This window comes from Camelus bactrianus, chromosome 23 (assembly GCF_048773025.1).
Source record: "Camelus bactrianus isolate YW-2024 breed Bactrian camel chromosome 23, ASM4877302v1, whole genome shotgun sequence".
Taxonomy (NCBI): Eukaryota; Metazoa; Chordata; class Mammalia; order Artiodactyla; family Camelidae; genus Camelus; species Camelus bactrianus.
In genome coordinates, this window is record NC_133561.1 from 27,485,520 (window position 1) to 27,500,333 (window position 14,814).

At 37.7% G+C, this 14,814-nt stretch overlaps 1 protein-coding gene across 1 annotated transcript in view; it reads right to left on the reverse strand.

The window, feature by feature from the left end:
- SYT14 (synaptotagmin 14) overlaps positions 1 to 5,075 on the reverse strand; it is a 151,493-nt gene extending 146,418 nt beyond the window's left edge. The window contains exon 1 of the mRNA XM_074351889.1: positions 4,996 to 5,075. Coding sequence (XP_074207990.1) covers positions 4,996 to 5,008 — 13 coding nt within the window. The 5' untranslated portion in view covers positions 5,009 to 5,075. The remainder of the gene's footprint in view (positions 1 to 4,995) is intronic.
- Positions 5,076 to 14,814: the final 9,739 nt, after the last annotated feature.

Sequence of the window (14,814 nt, forward strand, 5' to 3'; positions counted from 1 at the left end):
ACGATTCTCTCTACTTTCCACATTGGCACACACAGCTACATTCTAACACTACTTAAAACAACAAAAAGTGAAATGCTTCTTAATACAAATATTTCTCTAGTGTTCCCTACTTTTTTCTATCTTTGTTTAGTGATTTAGAAAAGGAACTTAAAATAAACTGTAAAGTACTCAGAAGTACTTTGCAGAGTCTCTGAACAAATTTACCTAACATACAAACATGTCTTAAATCTCTGTGAAATATTAGAAATTTTATTCCTGCTGAAAGCCAAAGTTATCTCTTCCAGGAACATCACTGATTAAATTGAGCCGTAAATCTTCCAAAAATAAAGTTTGATACATTGCCTTACTCAGCCACAGGCTGTGATAGGTGGTGCTTTCTAATTAGATTATTCCCCACATACACTGTAACGATACCTCGCTAACAACAGCATGGAAAGCAGGAAAGGAGTGTGATGTTCTCCCCCAAGCCTAGTAATATCATGTTTGTATTGGGTTTTTTAACTCAGCATTTCAAATGGCTTTTGAAAGCCAGAATTCTGTCTTGGTAACCTGAAGAGTCACGACAAATCTAAGAGCATCTCAGAATCATACTAATGACTTAAAAAATACACCAGAAACGAATACAACACTGTAAATCAACTATACTTCAATTTAAAAAAGTGTGTGGTAAACTATAAGATGCATTATGAATAAAAAGTGAGTCAACACACACACACACACACAGATTTTCTAACTTATCCTTCTTTTATCATTTTTAAAAATGCTACCCAGAGAGGTTAAGTAGTTAAAGTTAATTTATAGCAAGTTAACAAGACAGGTGAATAGTTTTACTTCTGCAAAACATTTCGCAAGGAGAATTCTGACATTCTTATGGAAGAGACAAAAAAATGTGGACTGGATGAAGGAAGGGTGTAGGCCAGATCTTTAAAGACTCGCTTTAACTTGAGGTTTTAAATAATTCAGATTTGCATTTACAAAGATAACCAGCAATAGTTTGAAAAATGGACTAGAATAAACCTTAAGATTAGAGATAACAAGACGAGTGAAGAAACAAATACAAGTCTCTTAATGAGAGATAAGGAAATAAACTAAAGTATAAGCACTAAATATTATAAATTAATTTGAGATGTAGACTTGGTAAGACTTAGTGATCAACAGAAGGTGGGGATGAATTATAAAACAGGACTGATTTCCAGGTTACTAACTCAGACGTCTAGTTATTTAAAAATGCCATTCAGGTGGTAAATCTGCATGGAGTGGGAAGTATGGAGGCTGGAATTGGTGGCTGTGACAACTTTAGGGCATTTTGAAAGTCCCAAGCTGAACATTTTGGATTGTTGTGGGACATCCAAGAGATAGCTACTATTTAGAAGTACAAATTAGGAAAATTATGTGTACTTTTAATTCATGAATAGTGGATTTTTAATTTTTTGCTCCAGAAAGCAGAGTGGATAGATAGAAGTTACTAAATGGCAGATTTCTGGTCAACTACATCTAGGCAAGGGATACGACCCATGAAGATAATGCTCAGAATTCCATTATAATGATCTAAGGAACATGTGTTGAGTACATACTATATTCAAATGCTGTACAAAATCTGAAGAGTAAAAAACAAACATTATCCTCTAGGAATTGATGATCAGGCTAGGGAGAAAAACTTAAAAACACGTGATTACACCATTTTGCAATGGGAGCAGTTACAACAGTGTGTATAAAGTAGGGAATGAGAATAGGGTTGAGAATGGAAACACAAACAAACTACATTAGATCAGGTAGATAAAGAGAAGGCTGAGAAGTAAGTGATCAAGAGAGGAGGAGAAAACTTCAAAAAAAAATAGTCAACAATGTCAAACTAACAGCGGCCAACATTAGAAGAGTTCATATGCCAGACAAGTACAAGTCTTGATAGGCGAGGCTAGACCAATGATTCCTAACCCATAAACTACTTTTAATATTTCAGCATTCTTTTTAAAAATTGCACCTTAACCTAAGAGAGGTTCTTCACTTGACTGGAATTATATTAGCTCAATGTGGTAACATCATCAAGTCCTGATTAACAGTTATCTGACTGATTAAAGGAGGAAATTAATGATTAACTGGTAATATAAAATAAGAGTTTTACAAAAAGGAGGAAACAAAAGTAACCCTTAGACGTTTAGTAACCCTTAAACGTCTAAACTAAAGGACTAAAATGTTGGGGCAGAGCTAGTAAGGTAACAGATATAAATAATCTGTTCTTCAAATCAAAACACTGGTTATCCATGCAAGGGACTGAAGACACATGACTTGAAAGTAGTCCAGGTGAAAGAGACTGTGATTTTGGTTGATTACAACCTTATCCTGAGCCAACATGAAGGTCCAAAAGGCTATTCTAATATTAAGCTATAGTAATAGGGTTATACTCAAGTCAAGGAATGATGTAACACTTTTCATGTAAGCTATTCAACAAAACATCTGAAGTGGAGTGGCCCACTACCATATTTCAAACTTTAAAACACATCTGTAGAACTGAATTTTCTGTCCAGAAAAGAAAAGGTTCAGGAGTTGTCTTCAAATGGTAGAAGGGATGCCGTGGACACAGAGAATACTTAACTTATAATTTATTGCTCCAGAAAGCAGAACTAGCATGGGTGGGTAGATAGAAGTTACTGAACAACAGATTTTTGGTCAAAACAAACCTTATGAACTAGAAGAATTATAATTCCACATCAGTATATACTGTTTTATGTTCATTGGCATATGGGTTCAATGAATTCATTATCATTGAATATTTTTATACAAAAGAAGGACGATTCATCTCCCGGTTAAAGGAGATATCTTCGCACCATATTGTAATTGCATGGTTAAAATCATGTCTCCCTCATTAGAACATGTACTCCTTGAGGGAAGGAATGTGGTCTTACTCATCGTTACGGCCCCACAGAATTTAGCACAGAATGCTGAGTACAGCCAGTGCTCAATAAGTCTGCTGAATTAACAGGTGAATCAAGGCACTGGATGTTTCAAGAACCATTTCACTGGAAAGGTGGAATGAGATGCTCCCTTGGGCCCCTAAAAGTCTAAGATGTCCCTAGTATAAAGCTCTCATTCAGAGCTCACTTTACTTCATAACACAGCACGGGGGTGATGTGTATAATACAGAATCTGCTTTAGTATGTGATAAACAGCACAGTTAGACTAACCTGATCTGACATCTTTATTTGAAATGCTAGTATTAACTATAGTTTCCCTGCCAAACTAGAAAAGACATAATTCCTGACCTTTATATTATGAAGCCTTAAACAAATTCTTAACTATGAAAATACTGAATGGGAATAACTTAAACACAGAAGAATCTCTAGAACATGAGAATTTTAAAAACCTTGTACTTTAAACATACAAGTAGTAGTTGGCAGAGCAAAAGGCCATCAGTTAACATGAAAAAGGAATCAATCGCATTTAACTGAGGTGGTGTGGGGGAGAAGGGAAAGAATGAGAAAAAGGAAAAACTGGAAAATATTTTAAGAAATTACAAGTTACAGGATCATATCTGGATACTATGTAGCTAATTATTCCTCATCTTCTGCACAAAGCTCTTTACCTTCACTAAGTTATAAGAAACTCTACCACAAAGTCGTTGGGGAAATAAAGTACAAGACATGAATCAGTGCATTTTGGTTTCTTGATTTTTAACCTTTAGTAAAAAGTACAGTAAGGAAAAGTTTTAAAGTACTGTTCTGGACAACAAGAATATCAAAGATTATTGGTAGATTTTATTCCCAGTCCCCTCCATCATTTTACCTAAAGCAGATCTTGAAATTGTATGGATGTGTGTCTTGCATAGAATAGGTACTCAATCTCTTAAATAAATAAGATAAACGTAAACACAATTAGAGCAATTCTGGAGTCCGTAAGATCTGACCAAAAGGAGCCCCCAAAGATGTATGCTATGAGGGACTGGTCACCAAGATGCGAAGTGCTTTGAAGTTTTATTTAGGAGGAACACACATAAAATTTAGGCTAATGATGTCACAGCTGTAGGTATCTTGCACATCTGTACAAATAAATACATACAGGGAAATTTTACAAACTACTTTCATTGTTTGAGTTAAGCTAAGGGTGAGACAGGGGCTGAAAGATGCTGCAGTCTTTCACATAAACCCTAGTACGTGCTATATTAATTTTCACAGTATCTTCTTTAAAAACAACGTAAAATGTAGACACTTCATTCCAGTTACCTGTCTTTTGGAACAAGAGAAAAATAATACTCTAGTGCCAATTGTGTACCTTATCTAAGAATGTATTAAGCTGCTTTTTGAAAACATGAGTATTGTCACTTTAACAGTTAATGGACTGAAACATATGCAGGATTCTAAGAGTGTGCGTTTGTTGTAAAGATGTATTTACTTCTCTTTCGGAGAGAAGAAAAAAAAAACTTTGAGTGTTAGAAAAAAAAACCACTTGAAAAGGAAATGAACCTCACTCCAAATGTCCTGGTCCCCTACAACAGCAAACAGAAGGGGAACCGGCGGAGAGAGCACCCCAGCATCAGTTCTAGAGTAGGGACTGAGAAGGGTTAGGACCGGGACAGCAAAACTGGACTCCCAGTTTGGTAGGAAGGCGGGTCTTGTGAGACGATGGCTTGCTGGGGCGAGGTCAATGGAAGAGGGGACACCCTGAGGTCCCTCGCTCCCCCAGCCCGTCCCGCTGGGTCTGTAGGGCCCCACCGGAGCCCCACTCCGCGCCGCCAGGAGGAGGCAGCGGCCCCGGCACCGTACCTGTCAGCCGGAGCAGCTCCTCCCAGCGCCGGGCCACCGGCTGAGGCCGACGGAACCGCCAGGGCCGGCGAGAGTCTGGCAAACCGCGGCGCCGCTCCGCCCACCCGCCTCCCAGGACGCGGTCGGGACCCCTGCGCCTCCACAGCCGGCTCCCGGCCCCACTCGCGCCACGGCCACCTCCGGGCCCCCGCTACCTAGGCGTTCCCCCTCCTGCCAGCCACGGTCGGCCTCCACTTACCTTCAATCGCCATGATGTGCTCGCCCTGGACCGCACCAAATGGATGGCGGGGGCGGAGAGCCGGCGTGCGGGCGGAGGACGCGCCGGGGCCGCCGGCGAGAGGGGCGGGGCCGGCCCCGCAGTCGCCCGGCTGCGCGGCCTGGAGGGGAGCCTCGGCTGGGGCGGGCTGGGGCGGGGCGGAGGAGGGGCCCCGAGCGCCGCGAGCGCGCCGAAGAAATAGAACCTTCCCAGGCCGCCGCCGCCGCTGCCGCCGGCACGTGACGCCGCCCCGCCCCCACCCCGCCGCCCCCACAGCGCCTCGCGCCGGGATTCGAAACAGGTGCCCAGTCCCGCGAGCCCCGGCACCTGCACCCAAGACCCGCCCGAGGCGCACTGAGCATGTGCGGGCGGCTCCGACCAGCTGGGCTGGGGCTTCGCAGGGCCCAGGAACCCCGCGGAGACTTCCGCTCCTTCGGTGCTAGCCTCCGAAATCGATGAAGGAAGGGGGTGGGGAAGGATTTGGTCAGGACCATGGACAGGTCTCCTCGGTTGAAAACTGGGCTCAAGGATCCCCACGTGGTGACTCCCTCAGATTTCGTAATCTGAAGGTCTGTTTTGTTTTTGTTTTGCTTTGCCTGAATCAGCCAAATACTCGCCTGGGGTGAGAGACAGCTAGTTGGCAAAGAGCAAACCGGGGAGAGAGGGATCCTGAGGACAGGAGCTTCTCTCTCTCTCCATCTCCCTCTCTCTCCCTCTCTCTCTCTCTCTCTCTCTCTCTCTCTCTCTCTCTCTCTCTCTCTCTCTCTCTCTCTCACACACACACACACACACACACACACGTGCGCGCGTACACTTCACCCCCTTAGACTCGCTCCTGATAAAGCTTGCCGTTAGCCTGATCTTGGTTTTCCCCTTGAAAATATGCGTTGGCATTTGTCTACACACATTTGAGGTCATACAAAAGTAGAGATGAGACAGATGCTTTGACAGAGGGCCTGAAAAAGCATGTCACATGCACGTTTTTTAAACTGGCAAACCTATGAGCATTATGAACAGTCACAGGCCAACGTTGAACACAGAAGCAATTGGCCCCTTAATTTTGACCTGAGGTACTTGAGCCAGTCAACAGTTATCCATCTCTCAACTTCATTCGGTACTTTGAGAACGTGGACAGCGAATGGCATGAACAACATTGAGGCACAGGGAGTTAGTGATTCTCCTTGCAAAGAAAATGCTAACTCCTAGTGCAAAATAGCTATATTGGGGACTAACACAAAGAAGATTTTGCACTTATGTAAGTGAGGTTGGACTGTAAATCTAGAGCAGAAATTGTCTTTCATTACGTTTATATAATCTCTCCCTCAGCCACAGTTTATATTCAATAGACATTCATTCTTTATCATTTTCATTAGTTCAGTGAATATCAAACCAGGCACTGTGCTAAAAGCTAGCTACAAGCAAGAATTGCTATTGAAGATAAAACAAAATGCTATTCTACCAGAAAAAAATTAAATGTCTTTATTTTAGGAAAGTGGTGTGTCTGTGTGTGTGTTTACCATAGGTATCTGTGAGATTCAGGTAAAATATGTATAGTGCCAAAGATATTTCCTCCAGGTAACCTCCCTTAAAACAGTCTTGAATTCTGAGGCATTGGTTTGAACTTGAAACCACAGTTCTGGGTTTGTGGTTTCTGGCTGGCTCTTGAGTAAGCCAATTGCTCAGCCTTTTTAAGAATTTCATATTGAAAGCCAGAAAAAACTTAATCATCATTTCATCACAAGTACAGCTACTATACATAGGACCAAGTTATGTGAGCTCCCATAACTCATGTTAATATCACAGTTTGTTCAGAAAATTAATTTGTGTGTGTGTGATGAATATGAGCTTCAAACTTGTCAAGTCCAGGAATTCAGGCCAAGGCTACTGGACATTGATGACATTTCCCCCCACACAGAATGCATAATTCTCCCTGCGGACATTGCCTTAAAAAAGGGGGGGGGGCTCTCCTACTAGTTGGGAAACGTCTGTGACTATTATTGGACAATATCATATGGCTTATCTGAACTTTCCAACATTTCAAATGGCTTCTGAGTTTGCTTAGCAGCCACCAAGAACTGAAATTTAGCCTCTTATATACTCCTATTCTTAAAGTATGCTATGGGTTTGATACTTTTCATTTTGGGCAGTGTCAATTATTTATAATTTAAATGATTTACATTTTCTCAATCATGCATCTACCCAACGACACAACATTTTTCTAATTTTGACCATATACCTCTAAATAATCTTTAATCTATATACTTTTACACACTAGGAAATGTTCAAGAACTGCTTCATTTTTAATTCTTCATTCTTCCTTATTGAGGAATTATTTGAAAAACAGTTTCTAAACATACAGTTCAAGCAATTACCCAACTTTCCCATCGTGTGTTGTGGAGAAGCACTTAGGGGCTGAGACAGGAAAAGAAAAACAAAGGAAGTCAAAGTAATTCCTTTTCTTGTGACTAGAAAATGCGGAAATGTGCTCTTGGTACTTTAAGTTACAACTCAATATTCCATGGGCATATTAATAATTATAGTTTGACTTCCAGGAGGGCCACATGTTTAATTATTTAGTGGTGTGGGTGAAACAGCAGTAGAAAAATAAAGCACTGAAGGTGAATGATGTGGAAAGAACAACTCAAAGAGAAAGTGAAAAGTAATTTCACCTGCATTAGTTAAGTAGTTTTCATGTACCAACTGAAATAACCTACCACTATTTATAGCAACACTATCTCCATGGAAGAATATGTTCCAAGTTACAAAAGTTCCCAATGTACTTTTAAGAAACAAATGATTTTTAAAGTTGGAAGCTTCCTTTATTTAATTTAAGCTGTTCAATTAAAAAAAAAAGAGACCAAAATCATTAAAAGAATGGAAAAAACACTATCTCATAATATATGTTTTATTCCTGTATTTGTAATTAAATATATTTAATTCTAGTATTATATATTACATTTATAAATATGGAGTCTTAACAAGTACCTATACCAAAAAATTACATTTTGGAAAATTTAGTAGATGTTAAATTATGTTATCCAGGGATTTTGAGTCTTTGAGTGAGAGAGACATTTTTAAACTTAAAGCTGTGTTAGCAGTTGCAGTTACCTGAGAAGATGTAGCTGGGTATAAGGATCTAATGAAAATCTAGTTAAAACCATTAATATTGCATCTCTTTCACGAATCATAATGTCACAGAAAGAGTTATAATATTAGTTATTTATTCTTGTAACTTTGCCAATTAGAGCAACTCAACTTGAACTAGCTTAAGGAAAATGAAAAGTTAATTGTAAAGATATAAGTAAACAAATAAAGCTGGGCCTCAGTATCAGCAATCTTGGGAACCTGAACGCTATCACTATATATTCTGCTTCTTATCTCTACCTGTTTCTGCATTTTGGCTTCATTTTGCTTGCTCACCAAAGGCTAACTTTACCCCTATAGTGGAAAGCATGACCCCTGAGAATTCTGAGCTTCACAGGTCATAGATTCTGCCAAAATTCTGGGCCCCAAGTCCATAAGTTCCAAGAAATGTGGGGTGTCATTAGCTCTACTTAAATAAGGTACCCTATCCCAATCAGGAAGCCAGGTACTAAAATTAGCCCAGCTTGGGCTGGGAGCACACCTCTGACAAAACCTCCGCGGCCACAATGGCAGGGGCATGGAGGAGCACAGCACCCACCACGGGACCTACATAGATGAACTGGGGAGTGGGGAAAACAGTTCCTACAAGGCAGTTCCTGGACAGAGTAAACTTAAGTGATGACTGCAAAGGTACTTCATTTCAGCACATTTCCCTGAGGTTCTCTTAGAGCAGAGCTGTTCAGAAGAATTGTCTGTGATGATGAAAACTGTCTGTATTTGTGCTGTGCAGTACAGTGGCCAGTAGCCATATGTGGCTAGTGTCTACTGTATCAGACAGCACAGCCTTAGAGCTACAGAAATGGCATAGCGGTATTCAGGGAGGCACTGCCAGAGAAGATTTGCTTACTAGGTACTTGGTGGGATAAATCGTAATGTCTATGGTGGGAGGAGAACAGCAATGACTTCCCATTTGTGGATACACTACCTGATGACCTGCTACAATAAGAAGTGTATCTATCATGCTGTGTAGAGATAATTACAGATGAAAATGGAAAGAAAAAATAGAAGTAAACGTAAATCAGAACAATTCTTTTTTCTCTTTGATTTCCTCCACCAATTATTTCCCTCAAGACTTATCACTTACTCCACTACAAGCAGCACAGTAATAGCTAAGAGAAAAAAATAAGCATGGAGCATTCCAGAATTGTTTTTATTCACTTAGATCAAATGGTAGTTTTCCTTCTTGCCCTCTAAAGCGTTAGAGATAACACAGTCTCTACCAAAGAAAAGAAAAAAGACAGCAAATAGCAGACACTAACTTACTACCTTACACTTTCTTCCCATCATATGTTCTAAGCCTTTCATGCAGACTGAATAGCCACCTACATTTCCCTTCCTTCTCCTCTCCAAATATGACATGGTCCTGCATTATCTCTGTTATAATTTCCTATTAATCAATGAAGTTTTTGCTAGTGGCTAAATGCATGGAGCAGTACACTGGTTTATTGGCACAATTACAACACAGCATGATACTGGTCTGTCAGTGTGGAGGAGTGAACAGAACTTCTAGCCATACAGAACAATTTAACACAAAGTCTTCAACAAATACATGCCTAGTGGGATGTGAACGAAATTAGCTAAATATTCTTATTTACAACAAAGAAGTACATTATTTTCTTCTAGGTGGGAGTACTTGATTATACTGAAAAACTCTTCTCACAGCTGGATGTTCCTATGATGATGACAAGTGACAGTTACATAACAATTTTCACTCAAAGGTCAAAAAATATACCAGGGACCTTGTCAATGATATAAATATGTCACATGCCAATAAACGCAGCCACCTATCATGTAGAAAGCAGAAGCAACTTATAGAAGGGCTCAAGAACATACATGTGTAGGAAGGAAATTGGACTCTATGTTTTAGAAAACAATTGATAATCTGAATTGGATGAGAAGATCTCCTGCTGCAAAAAGTCATCCAAATCTCCTTAGTTTATATAACTATAAATGTGTGGGCCTCATTCAGAGAAGGTCACTAAGAGCTTTTATTGCTTACATTCATTAAACACAAGAATGACAAGCATAATTCTCTGGATAAAAGTAGATACTTAATAAGTTTTTGTTAAATGAATAAATAAATCATAACAGACGTAGGTGCCATGGATCCTTTAAATTAGTAGTTCTTAAGCTTCAAAGTGTACATCTGCACAACAGTCAGATAGAACAGTCATTGATGATGGTGATGAAGAGAAACTTAAAGGACTCTTTAAGAAACTTAAAGAACCTTTAATTCAGAATTATATTCCTTATTTATCAATTATCTTCCCAGTTATTTTCTCCCCAATATAGAATTTCTCTTTGCTTAGCTATATACTGTTATGAATGAAAGGGAAAATTGCATAGACTTTAGCATGCCATAATCTGACATTAAAAAAGTGTATTGGTGTTTTTTATTTTAAGGTGGAACAATTTATTAAAGGAATTATGGAATATCTTTTGAGGATTCAGAAAGATGGGCCACAAAAATCTACTATAGGACAATGATTTGTAAGAATACAGTATCTGAGTTTTATATGATATGCTAAGGTTTAGAAGTGAATTGTGAAATTCTAAGCACAATTTATGTTTCAATTGCTAAGGCAATGTTTTCATTTCATGAAGATGCTTAAAGAACTTAAAAAACACTACAAAGTATGACTTTAAAAAAACTTGTTGATTACACCCTACAAAATCTAATTTCTCTCCTAAAATAATATGTACAAACATTTCATTTAAATTTCAATAGAAAAGATGATATAAAATAACAGATATAGCTATTAGGGTACCTGCTACTTCTAACACTTTCTGTCCACTGCATCTTACTGTCCTCAATTTACATGGAAAAAAAAGTGTACTTTTTCAATTGCTAAACCCCGCCTATTTTCTTCTCCACTCAGATTCTTCCCCTAACCAAAATATACTTGGTTGAATTTCTTCTCATATTACTAAATATTCATCCAGTTTCACTGCAGAGGTGGAATTTGTACCTAGGATAAAATTAGAGAACCCTAAAGAAATTGAACACCTGCCTAGGAGGAGGTAAGGCACCAAGTGTTGTCACCCCAAGATAAAACCCTCCATATTTTGATATACTAACTACCTATATTATTCAACCTGGTCCTTTATTTTAAAATATGAACAAAGAGGCAAGGATCTCTAGACATGTAAAAAGGACCTAAGTAAACAATAGGATAAATGATCCCAAGGGAAACTCAGAGAGTTTCAAAAAGATATTACAAGTCATTAAACAAGCTACTGAAAGAAAAGAGAGAGAGAGAAATCCAAGAACAAGGAAGAATTATTGAAATTTAAAAATATGATTGTTGAAGCAAAATATTTATTAGAAGGGGTAGGAATGGTATCAGGACTTTGGTAAACAGTTTGGCAGTTTCATAAAAAGTTAAACACACATCTACCATATGATCTAATCACTCCTCTCCTAGATATTTCTCCAACAGAAAAGAAAGCAAATGTCCATACAAAGTCTTGTACACACACACACACACACACACACGTCTTGTACAGGAGTATTCATAGCAGTTTTATTTGCCAAAACCAGAAACAACTGAAATGTTCATCAATAGGTGAATGGATAAACAAACTGTGGCATATCCATACAATGGAATAATACTTAGCAACTAAAAGGAATGAACTATGGTGCACACAACCTCATGGATGAATCTCAGAATAATTATGCTAAGTGAAAACAGTCAGAGGGGAAAAAAAATACATATTGTATGGTTCCATTTATGTGAAAGTCTAAAATATGCAAATGATATAATCTATAGTGACAGAAATCAAATGAGTGGTTGCCTGGGCAGAGAGGGGAAAGATGACCTAGGGAGAGGCATGAGGGAGCGGTTACAAAGTTGCAGAGGGAAGCTCTTGGTGTTGATGGATACGTTCCTTATCTTGATTATGGTGATGGTTTCATGGGTATATACCTATGTCAAAACTTATCAAATCATATACTTTAAATATATGCAATTTATAATTTGTCAATTATGCCTCAATAAAGCTGTTTGAACAAAGGGAAAAATAGAATATGAAGAAAAAAGAGGAGCTATTATATAAAAAAGGCAAATGAATGGAAAATAGGAGAAAAAAATTAAAATTCATAGATCAATCTTGGGAGTCTAGTGTTTAGCTGATAAGAGTTCCAAGAGGGAAAGAACAGAGAATATCAAGCACAGATAATTAAAGAAACCATGGAAAAATATATCCCAGATGCAGAGAAAGCCTCGGGGCTTTAGATGGAAAGAGCTCTTCAAGAGTGTAGCAGGAAAAATGAATAAAAGCCCACATCTAGATAAATCCCATCGGATTTCAGAACATCAAGGATGATGAAGAATCTTAAAGCTTCCAGAGATGAAAAACGTAAAATCTACAAAACAGTCAACTCCAACAAAATGAAATTCAAATTGGTCAGGAATCTCAATAACAAAGCAGATGTTAGAAAAGAATGGAGCAATGTGTACAGAGTACTGAGGGGAAAATGATTATAGAACTTGAATTCTGTGTCAGATCAAACTCAGTCAAGAATGAGGACAAAATTAAGTCATTTAAGGAATGCATGGATTCAAAAAATTTACTCTCATGCACATTTAGCCTTTTTTTTTTTAAAGCCTTTTTAAAAAAAAAAAAAGATTATAACTTGATATAACCCAACAAAATGAGAACAGAATCCAAGGAAGAGGAAGCTATGGATCCAAAAAAAAAAAAAAAAAAAAAAACCGTGAAACTAACCTATGAATACAATGAAACAAAATCATAGGATGACAGTTGGGCAGCAAGCCTAGAAAGCAACACATTTAAATTAGAAAAAAAAAGTCTGAAGAATATGTTCAGGGAGAAAATTCTTTCCATTCAACAACTTATGTATTACAAAGCTGAAGATCTTATTATTCATTACCATGAAAAAGGCTTCTATTTCTTCTCTCGGTAGAAAAAGGAAAGGCAATTAGATAGTCAACAGGGGGCAAGTCATATAGTCCATATATCTAGCAAATTAAATAGGACATGATTTTGAGTAGTTGTTAGAAATCAAGACAAGAAAATCCATTTCACCTTGACACTCTAATAGTTCAGCACTGGCTTAGCAATATAGAATTACATTTTCTTATCACACAACTTGGATAACAATAAATAATATTTATTGAATCATATGAATATTATAAATACCACTTGTTTGTTTTAAGGTTTTAGAAAAAGTATGGAATACTTGCTGTAAAGAACAGAATGTAAACAATGTTAGCAATCTTGACAACATCAAAGTAACGATAGAGCCATCAGAGGTTGAGAAGTGAAGCAAAGAGATGAGATAAAGAATAGTTTAGGAACGATAATTTCTCTCATCTTACATAATAGAGAATTAAAAGCTTTCTCTTTTAACTGATTGATAGAAGATAAGCAAAAGTTTTATATATTTTTTAATTGATATAAATGAGACATAGAAGAATATATGAGTTTATATATATTCTTTTATTATTCATATATATGGTACAGCGTTGAATATATATTTAGGAGGAGAGGGTGAAGAGAGAACAGGTGGGAGACAGTATGTATGAGCCAAATTCCTCTTCTTACATAAATGGGAGTAAGTAGGTGTTGTTCTAACTTATAAATAAAAAAAAAGGGAAGTATAAGTATCTTCTTATAATTACGGTGACAATCACAAAAACCAAAAGAAGCTTACCTCTTGGGAATATGCTGGGTGTATGGGGAGTTTCAGTTGGAAAATAGTTATTTTTATTTTGTTTTATACCATTCTACTCATGAGGATGTTTTATTAAAAACAAAAACACAGGTTAAGAAGCTCCCACTTCCACTGCCCTCAGGATAAAATCCATACTTACAAGGTTCTTGACAATCTAATTCCAAATAACCTTTTCAAGCTTGTCTCCTAGAATTCATGTATCGGGTCATCTCAGTTTTTCCTGAATGTGCCCTGCTCTTTCCTCCCTTCGTGCACGTCTTTTGTACATGAGTATCTTTCTGTCTTAAGATGGATAGTAGAAATCTTCTTTGCCAGGGAAATTTCCATTCATCATTTAAGAATAAGATCAGCAAGAAATCATAAAAAAGGAGAAATCTGACTAATAAAAATATAAAACTTCTGTATAGAAGACATTATAAACAAAGTTTAAAGATAAATACATACAAAACAGAAAAAGATTCACAGACATAGAAAACAAACTTACTATGGTTACCAGAGGAGAAAGAGTGGGCGGGGGGAGGGAAAAACTGGGGTTGGGGATTTGTAGATACTAACTACTATATATAAAACAGCAAGGTCATAGTGTATAGCACAGGGAACTGTATTCAATAGCTTGTAATAATCTATATTGAAAAAGAATATGAAAAGGAATCAATGCATATATGTACGTATATACATAAGTAAATCACTATGCTGTACACCTAAAACTAACACAACATTGTAAATCAACTATACTTCAATTTAAAAAATATAAAGAAAGAAAGAAAGATAAGTACAAATTGGGAAATGAAATATTTGTAGAATACATGACAAAAGGTTGGAAGGCAATACAGAAAGTGGCTAGAGATGGACTCCAAAGCCAGAATGACTACTAACCACCAGCTCCACCACTTACCGGCTGCAAAGTCCTGGGCAAGTTATTTAACTTTCATGTGCCTCAGCTTCTTCATCTGTAAAAT